This window comes from Lycorma delicatula, chromosome 4 (assembly GCF_047948215.1).
Source record: "Lycorma delicatula isolate Av1 chromosome 4, ASM4794821v1, whole genome shotgun sequence".
Classification (NCBI taxonomy): Eukaryota; Metazoa; Arthropoda; class Insecta; order Hemiptera; family Fulgoridae; genus Lycorma; species Lycorma delicatula.
The window spans coordinates 48,656,133-48,669,371 of NC_134458.1; the positions used below are offsets into that span (position 1 = coordinate 48,656,133).

The 13,239-nt window shown below is 29.8% G+C and overlaps 1 protein-coding gene across 4 annotated transcripts in view; it reads right to left on the bottom strand.

The window, feature by feature from the left end:
- The window catches only part of chb (CLIP-associating protein), a 246,653-nt gene that overhangs the window by 215,204 nt on the left and 18,210 nt on the right, over positions 1-13,239 (bottom strand). For all 4 annotated transcript variants that reach the window (XM_075362879.1, XM_075362878.1, XM_075362877.1 and 1 more), the window contains exon 4: positions 7,670-7,841. In XM_075362879.1, the coding sequence (XP_075218994.1) occupies positions 7,670-7,841 (172 nt within the window). The remainder of the gene's footprint in view (positions 1-7,669; positions 7,842-13,239) is intronic.

Genomic DNA, 13,239 nt, shown 5'->3' on the forward strand with positions numbered 1-13,239 from the left:
TTTCTCTCAAAAGGTTTTTTTTTTGGGGGGGGGGGTTTAGTGGTATGATTGATGTTTATTAAATATTATTTATTTATGTATATCAAGAATTTCCCGACTTCATAAAGGCTGTAAAAACAAAAATACACATCAATACCCTCAACTTGGAAGTAAAAAAAAGTAATAAAATATTGTCAACTTTCTCGTCTTAAAATATTTTCTACAATTCAAAACCATTAAAACAATCTAAAATACTGCTTCTAAAAAAAAAATATAAGTAAAGGTAAATGTAATATTCAATCTAAACTGTTATAACCAGCTAATAACACTCTAGAGCCAGTATTTTCAACACAACATAATGTAAATCTTACCACGTTATAAGTAAAATGTTAGTAACTATACCAATTAAAAAACACTTTTTTTTGTTCAAGTTATAATCAAAAATCTGACTGACTTACAATAATGTTATCAACTGTAATCTAATGCCTAAGCAACATAACTGAAGCAAAACAAATCTGAGGGATTATAGACTAGATAACTAGTTACTTTCAATCTCTAAAGTAAAAATGAATATTGAGTGATGCATTAGCCAGACAAAAGTGTACATTAGATTACATCTACACAGTAATTACCACTTATAAAATTTTCATATATATCATATAAGTAATGTACTAAAAATTTCTCATTTTACATATTATGGGCAGTAGATTAGTTGATGTTAAGCAATATTCAAACAAAATACATAATATTTTACATTATGTTTATTCATGTATAAACTTATATTATTGTTGAACTCTTAAGTATGTACCTAATCATTACAACAATTTTGAGAAACCTATACCAGTTATTTTCTAGGTTTCTATAAAAGAATTCTGTAATTTTTCTGCATTAATTGACAACAATACAGCATGAATGTATCAACTTTATAAAACCAATAAATGACAGGTTTACAATGTGACCTTCATACATAGTAATATAAGTAAACCAGAATAAAAAATAAAACGCTTCTTGCAGAATATAAATAAGTGCTACTCTACTACTAAGGATAACTAAAAATAAATAATAATAATAATAATAAATGGATCATGGAATTTAAAAATAAACAAAAAATTAAAAAAAAAAAACCTCATTCAATTTTATGGAAAAGCAGTAAATACAGTCCAGCTAATTGAAACATTAGTCAAGAGACACTCACTTAAATGAAAATTAGATTAACAGTTACAATAAAAGAATTTAACTGAGAAAAAACAAAGATCAAAAATTGGATATGATAGAAGTTGACCAGACACGCTAACATTACTCAGAATGTGGGAAATCAAATTTCAAATTTGTAAGCTTAAGTAAGAGAAGAAAATATTACTATGCTATTTATTCTACATTCTGTGAATTTTATATTTATAACCTTAGTCCCTTAACTAAACCAGATTCCACAACATTTTATGTAAAAATTTCTGAGATTAGAAAATTAGACCGAATTAGAAAAATAGAGGGGTTTGTTACCATTTAAACATGTTCAATGTCGAAGAGAGGAGTCAATAAGACACATTTTATGGAAACTAAAAAATTGCTGCCAAAAATGTGCTGCTCAAAGGGGGTCAGTCATTATGCAAGGATATCACCTTAAAGAAATTTTACTACATGCATGTGTATGTATGCATATAACATGTATGTGTATACATGTAAATACAAATTGTGTTCTTGCAGACATTTCTGTACTATCACAAAGTTCATTAGAACTTCGATGGTAAAAGTCTGCAGAAGTGGACAGACGGCGAAGTCAACAAACTATGTTTACAGTTCTAAATATGACCTAACCTAAAAGTGATATGAAAATGGGGAAAAAATTAAAAAGTAAGCACAAAAACATTATATTTCAGTTCAGTTAGATTTGTAATAAAGAATACTTTCAAAAAATACCACAAATTTTGTTAAACGTTTGTTTTTTTTAATTTGATGAACGGCGGGACTCAAATGTTTTTTTTTTCCTTTTTTTTAAGGTGACTACAAATCACACTGCTAGATAGCAGTACTTGATAGTACTAGGTAGTATACAAAAAATTGATGATTTACTTGAAATGAGATTTAAAAGAAAATATACTACAGCTTGTTTTAATAGTAAATTCTCTAATGAAAATAAGATTACTGAAGATAAAATAATTTTTTTAATTCCCTTCACTTCTTTAAAAAAATAATAAAAGTATAAAAGATAAAAATAAAAGAAATATATTCGGATTGTAAAGATTCTGTTCTACAATTAGAACTATTTGAACCAATTATAATGAAGAAATAAAAAAAATTAATTTAATCTTATATATATATGTATATACTAGCAGACCCAACAGGGGTTGTCCTGACATGGCATTGTTCTGCAGTAAATGCACAACACATAAATATAAGTAACTTATTTAAGTTAAAATTAGCAGGAATGTGGATGAAATTTCATTAATATGACTATTAGTATGACTATTATCAGTTTGTGATTGTAATGGGTTTATTGACTAATTATGTGTAGTATGGTTAATATTTATTTTCACTAAATATTGAGATATCTGACGAAAATCGAAACGTCGTAAAATTAATAATTAGTGTAATTAATAAAGTTTGGTACTTACATATTAACGCCACCGCAGCTACACCTTTATTTAAAAACAAAGTAGTCAATCGGATTTCGGTGGAAAATGAGCCGATATAGAGTTTAACATAGATTCAAAACAGTCTCTATTAATTTTAATAAATGGTTATTTATATTTATTTATTTTATAAATATGATTTAACCAAACTTAACCTACACTCGCTTCGCTCGCTAAACTTGACTAATTAACAGGAGTGTTTTGATTATTTAAATAATAAATAATTGCCATAATTACTGAATTTATTAAATAAATACTCAAAAAATTACGGTATTAATTAGTCAAGGTTAGCGAGCGTAGATTAAGTCTGGTTAAATTATATTTATAAAATAAATAAATATAAATAACCATTTATTAAAATTAATAGACTGTTCATTTTCCACCAAAATCCAATTGACTACTTTGTTTTTAAATAAAGCTGTAGATGCGGTGGCGTTAATACGTAAGTGCCTAAATTTTCATCCACGTTACTTCTAATTTTCATTTAAGATCATTTTAAAAAAGTACCTCCTGCATTTTTTTTTAATTTAATAATTTTGAAGTTTCGTAACCATGTGATAGCTTAATTAATCAATTAATAAAAAAATAAAGCACTGTAAAAAAAGCAACGTTGTTAAAATTTTAATAGAAATTTTTATCATTTTTATCATTCTTTATTTTAACATCTATTTTACTAAATTTTAGATAATTGTAAATTAAAAACAATTTTAGAAAATTTTTTATAAAATTAATCAGCTACAAAAATTATAACTTCAATTTTTTAAATATACTTTAAACTATAATAAATTATATTTTAATTTTATAAATGTTATAATTTATTTTACAAACTGACATTTCTATTTTCAAAGAGCCGTTCAGTACTTCATAAGTTGCATAGAATCAAATGAGAACTGACAATTTAAATTTGTAGGTTAAGTTGATTTTTATTGAATGCAGGTGTATACATCAATAAAATTCATGAAAAATCATGTAAAATGCTCACATCAATACTGTATCTTACAAATTTGCACAATGTATATTTTTTAATTACACTTTAAAACGTTATTTAAATAAATAATATTCTCAATAAGCACGCAATTCTAGGAGACTCTGCAACTTCATAAAATTTAACCTTTCACTTTATAAAAGTCAGAATGTAAATAAATCCAATTGTCAGAACGGCACTACCTATTGGATTTAATTCAAACTACTCTCTAAACACAGTAGACTGTTAAAAATATTAATTTTAATGTAATAACAACATTAAGCTAAGATGCAAGTAACTGATATGCGAAAAAGCAACAAAATAAAAAAATTTCCTAGAATCTGATCGCACCAGCAACTACCAGTTTTGACTGATATGCCAAAAATTAAAAAAATTCTAAAATGCGATCACAGCGCTGCCTACCGGATTTAATTGTGAACCTTAACCATCGCAAGAACAACAACTACTTATAAATAAAAAATTAATTAAAAAAGCATTTTCCAGTGGACCAAATTGTGAATCTAAACCATTCTCGAATCCCCTTGAACACACACAAAAAATTTCATCAAAATCGATCCAGCCGTTTAGGAGGAGTTCAGTGACATACACACACACACAAGAAATATATATATAAAGATTAATGAATGTTTGTTTATCCCGTATGCGTTCCTACATCATTTATCTAATTGCAACAAATCCTTTGTGAGTTGTACGTACGCCTGCGAAGGTTTTTCTGAATTACTGTGTTTATTCGAGTACCCCCCCCCCCCCCGCCAATGAATAAGCCCCGCACCTATATTTTCCAGACCGAAATTCTAAAAAAAAAAGTATATACCGGTATTTTAAAGTACAAGAGATATGATAAAAAAAAATATGTAAATACAAAAATATTCAGAAAAGTAAAGCTTTTAAAAGTAAAGCATTTAATTTGTTCATCTAAATTACAATATTAATATTACATTAATAATTAATTACCGTAAGTACTAGTTTAGTTCAGAATCAGTAGCCCAGTAAAACAAAAAGAAATTATGTTGAAAAGGATCATTTCAATACACTTTTTAACATGGGATTTTATTTTTAATTGATCACTGTCAAGTCAATGTCTGTAGAAGAGTTACTGGTAGTCTCCACGTTGCTCTACCAAAGGTGATCATCTTCACTACCATCAAGTTCATTAGATATTCTGCATTTTTTAAAACTTTTCCCTACTAATTCCGTGGAAATACCTTCCCAAGCATCTTTTATCCAAACACAAATCTGGTTAAAATCTGAGCATTTGATTCTTACTGTAGGCACGAGAAAGAAATTTTCATCAGCCATCCATTTGCTGTACAGTTGTTTTAATGTAGATTTGAACGGTTATTAATGCAGACATCTAGTGGTTGCAATAGAGATGTCAATCTTGTTGGAATTACTTGGTCTGTCATACCCTTTTTTAAAATGTCTTACACTTTATCAGTTGTATGCTCCCAATAACTATCCATTACTAGCATATCAGTATTTTTTTTATTAAGTAAATCTCCTTATCGCTTTGTCCATACACACCTGATCCAATCTAAAATTAAGGTTTCGTCTATCCAACCTGATTCCTGTGCTCTGATAATAACTCCATTTACCTGTACGGTAGGAAGATTTTTTCTTTTAAAAACAACGTACGAAGGTAATTTTGATCTATCAGAATGCAAAGCATAACACTACACCTTTGTTTTTCTTTACCACCAGTGCAAATCGTAACACTTTTTTCATCTGTTTTGTTTACGGTTTTGTCAAATGGAATTTCAAAATAAACGGGCGTTTGATCAGTTTCCTATTTGAGAAGGCAAATAGCCTTTATCTTTTCTAAGATTTATTATGTATTTGTGAAAATGTAATATTTTTTGTTAATAAGCATCAGGAAGTCGTTGAGAAATGGTCATCTTTCATCTTATTGACAGATCATTTCGTGCAAAAAATTGTGTTATCCACCCACGGCTTGCTTTAAAATCAACTTTATTCAATGATTTAGTGATTTCACGAGCATATGATTGACATATTTCTGTTGTGAGAGCATAACCACATTTCCTTTTTTCCATAACAAAGTCATACAATTTTTTTTCTATGACTGTGTATTTTGGTTTTAAGCCACGAAAAGCCCTTTTATTACCAGTGTCTTTCACCAGAAGTTGTTTCTTCTTACACCAGTCTTGAATGCAGCTTTCATCTAAGTCAAATTTTCTTCCTGCCGCCCGATTTCCAATTTTTTCAGCCTCTTCTATAACGCGCAGTTTTTCATTTATTGTAAAAGATCTTAGACGCTGTCCTTTTGTAGTCATTTAATGCCATAATTAAAATAAATCACCGTATTAAACTTTACAACATAAACTAAAAAGATAAAATGCACATAACCGTCCACATATACAAACAGTACAATGACTATGACGAATAGACAAGATGACGATGGGTAGCTGATACTGTAACTGTAGTGTCATTAGAACCGGATGCAGCCTATACAGAATGAATCAGTTTTATAAAAATAGCGTAACTTCGTTCCTATCGATAATATGAACAGGATGTTAATGTAACTATATTTACGTGATTGAATTTAGATACTTCTAAGAAAACGTTTACTTTACATAAATTATTCTGGCTAAAGGCTATGTTTCAAGTAAGCCCCACACCCTTACTTTTTCTCTCCAATTCCAAGAAAAAAAGTGCGAGGGGTACTCAAATAAATACAGTAGTTTGTGCCCACTAGGTGGCGCTGGGGTTGAGATATTTTGAAAAATTGTATTTATGGTCCAAATTGGCTCACATTCAGAATATAAATAAGTTACATGAAAAGAAATATTTTTGCAAAAAAGGAAAGAAAGGAAAAAGGGTAAGTGGGAAAAAGGTGAAGGCGTGAAGAGTGGAAGGAGTGAGGATGGGAAAGGGAAAAAGGGAATGGTTCAATTTTGTGACGTTCTGTAATGTTCATTTTTTTATGTTTTATCAAACTTTCATTTGTGTTCATTTAATCTATATATATACTCAAATCTAACAATAGCGAAGCACTGCCGGGTCAGCTAGTAACAATATAAAAAGTGTCCACAGATACAGTAAAAATCGAGGGTTGCACTTACAAAGTAAGTGCAATATTACATCACAGATCTTCAATTCATGAAGGTCATTATACCAGTTTTATTAAAAAAGGAAAAATACGGTATATGAAGTGAATGGTATGACAATCAACAAAAAAAATTGTCAATGAAGTTCAAAAAATGTATTTTTGTTTGATCTAGAAAGACAATAAATTTTAATAAATCCATATAACAATCAGTAATTCATAAAAAAATACCAGAATAACCTAATAAAACAGTGATATAAAAAAAAAATACAATGAAATTGTAAACCATACAGTAAGTCTTGCAGATATAATTTCTTCTGCTGAAAAAACAAAAATTTCTATAATATAAATAAAACTGCTTTTAACAAAATGATATTGATATCAAAAAAGGTAAGACACTACATTTCTATTATCAAAATCTGTTATTAATTTACAATTTTGTTTTAAAAAAACTACATGTTAAATATATGTAGTAGACAATAGATATATAATAATAGATAATAACAATGTTTAAGTGTTCCACATAAACAAAAAAATAGAAAAATTTGTTACAAAACTCTTACCAGCCCAATTTAATTTATTAAATAACAAATAATCATAAGAAATGTATAATTTCTGTAAATGTGATATGTATTACACATAAATGAAATTGGGCCGGTAAGAGTTTTGTAACAAATGTTTCTATTTTTTGCTTCTTATATGAAATGCTTAAACATTGTGATTATCTATTATTATATATTTATTGTCTATTACAAATATTTAACATGTATTTTTTTTAAACAAAATTCTAAATTAATAACAGTTTTTGATAATAGATTTGTAGGATCTTCCTTTTTTGATATCACTATCATTTTGTTAAAAACAGTTTTATTTATATTACAGAAATCTTTTTTTCAGCGGAAGAAATGATATCTATGAGACTCTTACTGAACGGTTTAGAATTTCATTGTATTTTTTTTGTATATATATATTCTATGTTAAAAAATATAATACAATCCATGAAATACTTACTCATCTAAGGTCGATGTTAAGCAGTTCAATACTTCATCTCTAACATTGGTGTTTTTATGTGTAAAACATGGGTTAAGTCTATCAAACAAATGCGTTGGTGTTATTGCTTCTTTCTCCATACACTTCAATAAGAACAACTGGCAACGTTCCCGAACCATGTCTTTGCTGTCTCCTAAAATTTAAATTAAATATTTATTACAATTCTATCAGTGTAAGTTAAAATCTTTCACCACTTATTAAATTATTTTAAACAAATTCAGTGGTAGCCCAAGAATTTAAATATACACAAAAATATTGAAAAGATATGCAAAATAAAAATATCAGATATCTGTAGCATATACATATACATATATATATAAAACTTTACTTTCAAAATATATAAGCATATATACGTTTCAAAATTGAAAGTTTTCTACAGATATTTGGTATTTTTAGTATTTATATTTATAATGGGAGATTGTAATAGTCACACAACCCAAATGATGACAAATTGTTTTTTAGAAAGTCTTTTTATACATTTTTTAAATTAATTTACAAAATGATATTAACATTTACAAAAGTATTACTTACAAGTTTATAAGTGCTGGAAATGTCCACCATGATTTTCAATGCATGCATCAACATGTTTTCTTACATTGTATGTGACCTTTTTTCAGTGTAGAAGCAGTGATATTTGATATACAGTCCTCAATATTTTGTTTAATTTCATCAACTATATGCGGGTTGTTTGAGTACACATTATCTTTCAAAAAGCTCCATAAATACAAATCGGGAGGACTCAGATCCAGTGAACAAGGATGCCATAGACCATGAGAAATTATCTGGTCATCGAAGAAATAGCAAAGAAACTGCATACTACTGTTCGCCGTGTGTGCAGTTTGTCCATCTTGTCGCAGCCAGCAATCACATTCATCAGCATGTAGCAAAGCTGTAACTGCATGATTACTTATTTATACAGTTCAGCTGTGATGGTCTCTGAAAAAAAGATAGGCCTAACAATCCTCTAACGAGATACACCACACCAAACCCCAATTTTTTTGTGAACGTAATGGCTGTTAATGGAACACATGTGGGTTCTCTGAAGACCACATTTTGTAATTTTGTCTGTTAACATATCCGCTAAGATGAAACCAAGCTTCATCACAGAAAAAAAAGAAGAGATATGTCAATCTGAATGAAACTTCTAAACCACCAACAATACTGCAGTCATTTCTTCTTATTTGGTTCTTAGAGCTGATGACTTACGTTAATCCGGTACAGATGTAATTTTAGAACTTTAATAGCCTTATGACCATAGGATAGCCCAATCTGGTTAAAAAATTTTCCAAGAGACTTTTTTTGAGAATGAAGAAGTGTTTCATTTATCATCTGCAGATTGTCAGTTAAAACACTTGGATGGCTGGTACGCTTATGGTCATGCACACTATCTGTATCGTGAAAAGATTAAATAAACGACACATCCTCTGAGTACTGCGCAGCTGAAAGCAATGGAAAACTACAGCTGCTTTTTTTCCAAAAAAATGTGGCTCTCTGCATTTTCATATAGCAATGATGGAGGCGCCTTCCTTGGTAAAATATTCCGGAGGTAAACTAGTCCCCCGTTCGGATCTCCGGGTGGGAACTACTAAGGAAGGGGTCACCAGAAAATTAAAAAATAACATTCTACGAGTCGGAGCGTGGAATGTTAGAAGTTTAAAAAAGGTTGGTAGGCTAGAAAATTTAAAAGGGGAAATGGATAGGATAAATGTGGATGTAGTAGGAATTAGTGAGGTTCGGTGGGAAGAGGAAGGCGACTTTTGGTCAGGTGATTTTAGAATAATTAACTCATCTTCAAATAATGGGCAGGCAGGAGTAGGTTTCATAATGAACAAGAAGATAGGGAAGAGAGTAGAGTATTTCAAAACGCATAGCGATAGAATCATTGTAATAAGGATAAAATCAAAACCTAAACCGACCACAATTGTTAACGTCTATATGCCTACAAGCGCCCATGATGATGATGAGGTAGAGTGTGAATACGAAGAGATTGATGAAGCAATTAAACACTTAAAAGAAGATGAAAGTTTGCAAGATTGCTCTTCACCATTTTTAGCTGTAAAAAAAAGAACTTTAACATCAAAATTGCACCTTCGATTTTTATTGATCCAATTTGTTAAAATTGCTAAAGATTCAAGTGTATTTGCATCTGTTTCTTCTGCTATTCTTAGGAACTTGCTACAAAAGCATTCTCATATTTTCTATAATAGCAGGTTCACTAATTTTAAAGTCATTTGAGTTCAAAAGTCAAGTTGATAATGCTACACAAAGGTTTTCTAATTTTTTCTAGAACTTAGGAAGCTTTTTTCATTTGAATAAATTTCTTCTCATCTTGAAATTGTTTCTGAATTTTTGAATGGCTTGATCTCTCTAGATCTTCATCAGGTAGTAAACATTGTTATTTAAGCTTTCAAGCTTCTTAAAAAGAGATGGAAAACACTTCTCACTTAATTTTGCACTTTTCATTTTAATTTCCATTTTCTTGAGTGTAATTTTCATTGAAGTGTAATAATCAAAAACTGTCCAAATACATGTTTACATTTTGTGTGGTGCAACAAAATTTTATAACTAATTCTTACATATCAGTTGTCCCAAGTAGCTAGTAAATGAATTCAGGTTTAGAGAATTTTATTAGCTTTACTGAATACTTTTTAGCTTCAGTGTTTTTGTCTTTTTGGATGCATTTAGTTCGCTTTTTTTGCATAGCAATAAAAAAATAATTTGAATCTCTTTGAAATGTTCTGTAAACTCTCAATTCACTCTGAACAAAACGGGTTTGTTGAAATGATTTAGGGTTTAAAAACTCACTTGTAGTTCTCTGCTAATATTCTAATTCCTAATGGCTACTCCTGATTTCTAATGGCTATGAAATTATCCAGTTGTAATTTTTCAATGCATTTCCTACTGTTTGAGCTTGACTGTTAAACAAAGAAAAGTGTTGTCTTTACAAACGTCATTTAAAACACATTCTAATCTATGTGCTAAGTCCCACACAGGGAGGAGAAAGTCATGGTCGACCCCTTCACAAAGCAGGGCCAGTTTTTTATCTACACCTAGATCAAAATACTGTCCATCAAAAGCCATGCCATTTAACTGTTCTTTTATTTTAATATTAAGATTCTCAACAGCACATTCGAGTTTCTGAACACGAACATCACCCTTGTGTGAAATGCTACATGGTGATATGTCAATAATAATAAAGTCTAAACACCATCTACTAATGCGGTCAGACATGTAATCTGACATGTACGGTGAAGTTTGGTTATTTTATCAGCAGTGACAGACACTAAAGGCAAACGGTTTGTTATAGGACTTTTAGTACCCAAAAAATCCAAAATTTTTGCTTTCATAATAAAATTTTTTTTTCTGAATTCTCTATAAAATTTCTTGGAGTGATTAAGCTCACCAATATCAGAATCATTTGATACATTTACACTTAATAATCACCTGGATGGTGATTAATATCACCTGGATATGGTGAATAATATCACCATATATGGTTATTAATATCACCTGGATGGTGGTTCAAAATATTTCCCACCCTTAACTTCTTTAATGGCTGCTCTAGCAATCCTCAGACCCATCTTTTCATATTCTTTTTGCAAAATTACATTTCTTTTCTCAGTTGCTTCAGAAAAGTCAATACATCATTTATGAGCAGGTGAATGTAAGTGATTAATTAAATGGGTTTTGAAATTTCAAAACTGTACACTCTCAACTGGTTGAATTCATTGGTGTTCACTTGGTACAGAGAAAGTACCAAAAAAGCCAGATTTAAAACCACTATCTCCTTGAGAATGGTTTTATAATCCTCTATACATGGGGAGCAATGTACTGTGCCCATATGTTCTGCTAAGCAAGGCATTACCTGATAAATATCTGGAAGCGATTTGCTTATCCTAATTAATTTGAGTTTTGCTTCAAATTCTTCATTAATCTCAACTAGTGTTGGCTGTGTTGTTACAGTGTTGGCTGAACTAGATGGGCCTACTTCAATAGTTTTAACCTGATACGGTTTTAATAGTTCATTAACCTTTTTATTAAGGCCAGATGTCGCCTGATTTATAGTTGATAACTGTTCAAAAACATTAGGATAAATAGTTGGCCTGTTAAAGATAAATACGTTATCGCCAACATCGGTACTTTTTTGCCTGCAAGATATGTGCAATTCTATACAAAGTGATTGCGATTCATCAAGTTTTATTTGTTTGTTTAAAAGTTCACTGCTAGTTATTTCATCACAGTCACAAGTTTTTGTTTTTAAAAATACAGAAATACTAGCTTGATCTTTAGTTCTTGGTTTTTCATTTGGGTGTTTATTTACAAAATCATTTCCAAGTTTATCACGCCTCCAAGCCAGTCACAAAACGCACAGTTTACGTCTTGCTTACTTTTAAATGTCGACATAGATAATACAATTACGATATTTTATACTCACTAAACTGTATACTGTGTATATCACTTAACACTATTAAAAATCAAAAACTAGTGCAAAACTTGATAAAAGATCAATTAATCTAGTTAATAACTGTAAAAATGATGTGAATACATCAGTTGACATTTAAGTCGTGATTTCTATTTTTCATGACTGGTAAAAATTTCGATGAAATTTCCCCGAACATTCGCACGTTCAGACATATTCTGTTTCCCTTTTCTAAATATCACTCCTTTGAGCTTTTTTTCTGGGGGATTTATTAAAAGTTGTGTGTACCAAGAAAAGTACAAGATTTGGATGATTTAATACAGAGAATTGTCGAAGCTGTTGGTCTAACAATGCCATGTCTAAACAGATGCTCCTAAACACCTGGTAAGAGTTACATTATAGTCTAGACATCTAACAAGCTACAAAATGTTCACACATTGAACTTAACTAACCTACATTAAAACTTGGATAGTTGCTAACTAAAAAAAAAAAAATTAATTATATTAACTGGTTCTCTTAATACAAGCTATTACTTCTGGATTCCTTTAGCCTGGACACTTGTATATTATGTGTATGGTATGTAAATGTACATACATATATACTAGTTTCTATACATATATATATATATATATATATAGTAGTTTCATTTTAATTGCCCCAGGTTTCCTTGTAAAATATGTACAATAGAAGAAAGAAGATGTTCTAAGCAAAAGTTACATTAGAAGGACAACTCATAGTGACCTGACAAGTAACCTTATTTCAAGGTTAACATAATTCTTCAAATGAAATGACCTATTTTTGACCCCACAAATGAAGAGCAGAAAATTTTATGACCTTGGAACTTTTTTAAAGGTCATACAGCTAATGATTAGAGATAGTGTTATACAGATGCTGGATTCTTTTCGCAGATATTTACTGTCACTGGTTTCTAAGTTATGAGAAGAAGATTGCTATCTGGTACTATTAGCAAATTGTGTGAATTGATTACCGTATGTGATTAACTACTAAACCATAAACTTCAAGAAGCTGAAAAAAATTAAACAATCACAAAATGTCAATAAATGACTGAATTCAAGCGTGTCGATGTGACTTTTTTCGCTTTTTCCATTGG